At 37.4% G+C, this 6,840-nt stretch overlaps 1 protein-coding gene across 1 annotated transcript; it reads right to left on the bottom strand.

Annotated features, from left to right (window-relative positions):
* Positions 1–2,558: 2,558 nt before the first annotated feature.
* On the bottom strand, positions 2,559–6,214 carry LOC140338317 (forkhead box protein A4-like). Its single transcript, XM_072422496.1, has 2 exons — positions 6,071–6,214; positions 2,559–4,459 (listed from the first exon to the last, which is right to left on the bottom strand). The coding sequence occupies exons 1-2, from the start codon at positions 6,137–6,139 to the stop codon at positions 3,338–3,340; spliced, it is 1,191 nt and encodes a 396-aa protein (XP_072278597.1). The 5' UTR covers positions 6,140–6,214; the 3' UTR covers positions 2,559–3,337.
* Between the last annotated feature and the right edge of the window lie 626 nt (positions 6,215–6,840).

Below are 6,840 nucleotides of genomic sequence, written 5' to 3'. Positions count from 1 at the left end.
ATATGTATATATACTTGTTCCTACTTTATGCCTTATGGTTTTGGTAATATGTTGCTAATGCTCCTGTATGCTGTGTTCTTGTCCATGTTCTTTTTTGTTTTGTTCCTTTTGTTGTATTTGTAAAAAATGTTTTCAATAAAAACTCAGTTTCATAAAAAAAAAAAAAAAAGTATTTGAATGCATGCATTGTAAGTACCTGAATTTGACCTGGGACCTGCTCCTTGCAGTCCCGTAGACAAGTCTGGGGTGTAAAGGGAAGAAGCAACACAAGAAGGCAATCAGTTCTTGTACAGAAGCATGGAGAAAGGAGCAGAGTGTGAGAGCTGCTTCACATTTTCTTATTCAAGTAATAGTCTGGGATGGCTTTGGTTCAGGGCAAGTAGATTAAATGATACTGTCCATCAGACTAAAGCTGCGTACACACCTGCAATTTTTCTCGTTGGAAAGGATCTTTCACGATCCTTTCCAACGAGAAAAGACTGCACGATGCATGAACGATGCTGTACATACAGCACCGTTCATGCTCTATGGAGAGGGGAGGGGGAGAGCGACGGAGCGGCACCCTGCTGCGCGCTCTCCCCTTCCCTTTCATTACGATCGGTCGTCGTCCCTCGTCCATGGATCCGCCAGGACGGTCGTCGGACGATGGACGACGACCGACTGTACACACGGCAGATTTTCGCCCGATAATTGGCCGATACCGATTATCGGGCGAGAAAAATTTGCCGTGTGTACGCAGCTTAAGTAATCTAATGCCAAAAGACAAAATTACTGCGAGGAAATCTCTGTACTTAAATGTATTATTGCAGCAAAAGCTGATTTTGTTATTCTATCTTGTATGCGCTATTCATTTTATTATGTCAAAAACGCCCATTTAAATGATCTCACCATTTGCCACGATACTGACTCATTTCCATGTGAAAACATCCTCCTGCCCTTTTTTGTCAAGTTAAATCATTATATTTACGGTATTCTATAATTATTATACTACTTATTCTGTTTTATAAACTAGTGAAATTTATCAAGACAACATAATTCAGTAAAACAATATTAGCTAAGACAAGATGTTTTTATCACAATATGGTATTTACAGTATTTTATAGTACTCTTATACATGGGTCCCCAACCCCCAGTCCACGACCCACTAGTGTTCTCACAGGTGGGCCATGGCTCTGGCTGGTGCACCCCCCAGCAGGGTCAGGAGAAGGAACCCGCTTGGGTGCATCAGCCAGAGACAGACCACGTCTGCTGTACGCATCGCAGGCTCAAGGTTGTGTCTCTGGACGGGTTCTGGTATCATGACGTCACTCATGTCGTCATGAGGGGAAGTGTGACAGGGCAGCAAAGCACATTTTATTAGGTATTTTAAGTTGTAATGACACTAAAGTGATAGGGGAGTGTTAGCCACGTGTCCCACACTTATACCAACATTTTTAGTTTCCTCTGTTACAGAGCAATTGGTGCTCAAAGAAGCGAATCGGACAAGGTGACATAGTATGACAGGTGTAGTTTTGTGAGCTGGCAAGTACAAATTTGTATGTTCAATTTTAGGCTCCTAGGCACACCTAGGCTTTTGAAAAAGTACCCTAAATGTTCAACTTTCACAAGTTTTTAAACTTGTAGCCCCATAGCTTAAAATTTCATCAAGTTTTCATAGTTACAAATTAGGAGATCTGAAGATTTAAACACAGTGAGTTGTTAAGCTGCAGAATATTACAAGCAGCCTTTACAAATTCAACTATCACTGTACTGTTCATTATTGCTCATAGTTGCCTATGTTAAAAGAAATAATAATTTTGGTCCCCACGGGCTCCCCCTCTGTGCAACCAGTCCTCCAGTCTCTTCTATAAATTGATCTGGGCTCTGACATATTGACCTACAATGCAGGATCAGTAGTCTTACATTCTAAGGCTACACGTGCAATATTTGTCATTGCAAAAAAACTTTCACAATCCTTTCCAACGAGAAACAAGTGCACGATGCATGAGCGAGTGCTGTAGATACAAGCTCCATTCTGCTGTATAGAGAGGGGAGGGGAACAACGGGGCGCCATCCCACTCTCTCCCCTTCATTTGCATCACAATTGTTCGCCCTCTATCGTCCGTGGATCTGCCAGGATGGTTGCTTCGGATGATACAGCAGGGTAGCTCTACTGTAAGAGTTTTGGAGTTCAACTTTTTATTGTTTTTTGGGACTGCTTTAGATAGATTTACTTTACAATTAGTGTCCTGTTCACTATCGTTAATGAGAAAAAGGTAAATAGTGTTACCAGAACAAGAGTAGATGGGAATTCTCACTCAATACCTGTTTTGCGTGGCACTAAAAAAACCCAGAGGAGTTTCTAAGTCTTTTACAAAAATAAATATGTTTTAGCTTAGGAAGTTTTTTTTTTGTACGGTAAGAAATTCGATACCAATGCTAACTAAAAAAGTTCACTCGTTTTTAAAGAACAAACACCAGAGATTTTGATTTATTTTTTAAACAAATGTAAATATATTAATTTTCAGAAGCACAAACATCCATATAAAACGAGCAGCATATAAAAGGTACTTTTTAAAAGCATAAAAAGAAGTTCAATGAAATACTGAAACAATATATATATATATATATATATATATATATATTACACAGTAAGTCTAAATTCACACGCCTCTTGGTGAGACACTACATTGTAATGTTAGCTTACATGTAGCGTCTCGCTATGGCAGCCCTATAGTGAATGAATAGTACCAGTACTAGTATCACTCACTGCCTTGGGCCAAGTCTACACTGACCTAATTTTACATATTCCAAAGCACTGCAGGGTGCGTTTCTTTACAGCCCACCAAGAAAATACTCTAGTGTGAACTGGCCCATTTGACTGAATGGGAGTTTCAAACATGTGTTAACGCTCAGTTTAAATGTTACTGAAATAGTCTGTGTACACTTAGCCTATAGTTTGTTTTTGTAATGACCCAAAAAGTATAGTGCAAATATGTTGATTCACAGATCAGTCTTCATCTGACTATATTTTGGACAGTAAAAGTTCTAGAAATGTATGAAATTTAAAATACAACTAAAAAGCTGACATTTTATGATAGGGGGTACGTTAAAACAAGTTCTAAAGCATGTACTTTTACCCCAAATATTGGAATACCGTGCCACAGTAAACTGTTCTGACTTCTGTATTTAACATTTTTTTTCCACAAACAGTTTGATTGGAAATGGCACAGTTTGAATACGATCTCATTCTAGAATTTTAATGGCCGAGTCTCCTAATTCCTGTACTCCTGTCCTTTGGTATATACGTTGATAGGGTTTAAATAAAACATCTCAACATAAAACATTTTTTTTTCATTTACAAAGAACTAAGAATAGGTCTGGAATACATATTAGCATAGTAGCTTGTATCATTAGAAGATGATGGCATGTCCATTACATTTTTGGAAGTCATGTTATGATATTCAGAGTTGTAATTATGGTAGTGAGCAAAATGATCTGTGGTTGGACACATATCAACTTTACTGGAGTATGTATGTGCATGTTCAGAAGACACAAGTTGAGTGATAGAGAATGGATGCCTCCCAGCAAATGACTCATGCTTCATCTGTGCATCTTCTCCTACCATTCCAAGATAATTGTCACTGGAAAGACTCATTGGGTATAAAAGCTGTGATGAAGACCCACCTTGTTCAGTGTTTGGGCTCAAGCCGGCTGGTGAAGCCCCATTTAGTTGTGCGATTGCCACTGAAGAGTCTCTATCACCACTGTTTGCATTTTTTGGAGAGTCTGAAGAGGAACTCTCATCATAAACAGATGGAGATGCACTCAAGCCAACAGACATCTCATCTCCAGGTTTGCTAGGTTTTTTTTCTGAATCCCCGTTCCTGGACTTTTCACACTTGAACCTCTTTTGTCTTCTCAAGTAACATCCATTTTCAAACATGTTTCCAGAATCTGGGTGAAGAGTCCAATAGGAACCTTTTCCTGGTTTCTCTGGGGAGCGTGGAACTTTAACAAAACAGTCATTAAATGACAAAGAATGACGAATAGAATTTTGCCACCTTTGCTGATTTTGTCTGTAGTAAGGGAAAAGGTCAATGATCCACTGGTAGATCTCGTTCAGTGTCATCATCTTGTTTGGGGACTGCTGGATGGCCATTGTTATAAGAGAAATGTAGGAATAGGGAGGTTTGGCATGGGAATAATTCCTCCTGTAGGTTCGAGGATCTCTCTGAAACTCTGTTTCTCCTTGACAATAGCCCATGGGGTAAGGAGAACAAGATGCTGGAGATGAAGCTGGGCCTCCCATATTTTGGGCTATAGAGTTCAAAGAGCTCAGATTGTTCTGGATACTGTTTACAGGCCCCGCCATTGTGTTGTTCATGTAGGTCATAGTTGGAGTTACAGATGAGACCTCACTGGACAAAAAGGTATTGTTTTGAAGGCCATTATTTATGTTAGGTATTCCAGGATATACCTAGTAAAATAAACAGAGAGATAATAAAATTACATGTTATATTTAATTATATCCAATACATAAACTGTAGAATAAATTCTAGAATTGTATTGACAATTATGTCTTCCTTATTCTACATTTTGGGACTTTTTTGTATAAAGGTCACATTAAATTGAACCTTCCCTTGACCACCATGAAGTTTACAGTCCTAATGATCCTTTCAAAATGGCCTACCAGGTGTGGTGTTCATCCTTACCAGACAAGCTGATCAACTAAAACCATATTGTACCTATATTTGGTTATATGTAACTTCTTAGGAGACCACAATGTAACAGAAATAACAAATTATATAGATAATATATTTTATTCCATAATTCAATTCACATTGCTTCAATTGATTATAAACATTTAAACTAAAACTACCTGGACAATCTAGCTGCAAAAATATGATTGGATTGTATGCATGTCAGTCTTTTTACAATTACTATCCAGGAAAAAAAAATACCAACAATTTTTACATACTTTTGTAAAGCTAGAAACAATAAAATTCTCAGAGTAATCAAAATGTCAACCTAAAGATTGCCACATTTTTTTACATATGGGGCTCTATTTATAAATCAGGGATTCTGACATACCTTCCAATATTCCATGGTGGGAATCAACACATGGATCTGAAAGATTGCCACCAAGGAATGTGTGATTCCTTGTTTTATAAAAAGAGTCCATAGTTTATTAGACTTTTAGGATCAAAATCATTTAATAGTATTGTATACTTGTTTCAGTGTTGCTGTATTGTGAATTCACAGATATTTAGCATCACTGTACACCTTTCCTGTTGGCAGTAATATACATAAAAGGATTACACTCTCCACAAAGAAGCACTTCCTTTCGTCTATACCTAAGCATTCATAATGAACCTGTACTTTTCAGACAAGTGTTGAATAACAATGACGTTTAATTGCCTACTAAGCTTAGTCTTTCCCCCTCACAAACCACATGTAAATTGCAGTGGAATGCAATATGCAATGCAATATTTTGTCCTCCAGCATTTACAAGCCTGGCATACCAGGATATCAGTGTTTCTAAAAAGTGTTATATATATTTTACAATCAACAAAAAGCTACATAAGCATTAGCCAAAAATAGCTGAAGAAATCTAATGCCTATTTACTGAAATATTCACTATAAAGTAATATATAAACAATATTTACCTGAACAATTCAAAACCTATTTACTAGTCATACACATGCACTGTATATGTTAATAGACAAAACATAGTACAAAACTAGTATAGTTTGTAAAATATTGGTGTTTCCTAAAAGTAATTAAGGCCAAAAATAATGAAGTGTTCTTTCCATAGCATTACAAAAGTTCTTATTTGAATATTCTACCTGGGCCATGTGTGGTCTGCAATCTTCAAAAATAAGGGAGTCTCCTACACATTAGTTTAGTTATTACCAAAAAAACAATATATATTGATTGTTTTTTCCCAACAACATGTATACAATATAGGCATTACAAAATATTGTCTGGCAGTATCTAGAATCACACTTTTTTGGAGATCAGCCAAATATATGTAGTTATAACAATACTACAAAATGTAGTGAACCTTATAGGTTGGCATGTAACTTACCTCACTTTCTGCGTAGATTGAGTGCCAGTCCATTGAGTCTTTCATTTCCAGCTTGACTCTACCAAGCATAGTCTGAATGTTGATTATTGATGTGTCTCCCACTCCCTTAAGAGAATTTAGATGGCCACCAATCCACTGCTGCTGTAGCACGGATGATTCCTCCAGTGTAGAATCCAAGTGTGTGTCCCTGTGAATCAAAGTCAGAAGAAATTTAAAGGCAAACCCCACATTTGAATAGACCTGTCCTCCTTTAGGTCTCCACCCCTTTTTCTCAATTTCACTGTGACCTCTCCACTGGCTACCTGCAGAGCCAAATCAGTTTGGGACAAAGGAAGTTACTTGTACCCCCCTGATTGCTTTCATTCACACACACCGCCTATCCTTTTTTAATCACCAGTCTGTCTCATCAAAATGCTAATAGGATCAAGGAGTTCCCCATCAACAAGGATATAGGGTCATGGTGGCATTTACATTCTAGAAATGTATTGTCCATGATGTCTTCCTGTTTCTACATTTTCAGACATTTTTTTGTATTGAAGGTCCCATTAAATGGAACCTTCCCTTGACCATCATGAAGTCCGAATGATGATGATCTTTACAAAAGGGCCTACAAGGTGTGGTGTTCATCCTTACCAGACAAGCTAATCACCTATTACCCTATTGGACCTATATTTGGTTATATTTGACTTCCAAGGAGACCACAATGTAACTGTTACAAATAAGAAATTATATGGATAATATATCTGTTTTAAATAAATAATTTAGTTTGC

The sequence above is a fragment of the Pyxicephalus adspersus genome, chromosome 9 (assembly GCF_032062135.1).
Source record: "Pyxicephalus adspersus chromosome 9, UCB_Pads_2.0, whole genome shotgun sequence".
NCBI classification, from domain to species: Eukaryota; Metazoa; Chordata; class Amphibia; order Anura; family Pyxicephalidae; genus Pyxicephalus; species Pyxicephalus adspersus.
The sequence above is the reverse complement of the archived record's forward strand: the minus strand, read 5'-3'. Positions and strand labels throughout refer to the sequence as shown.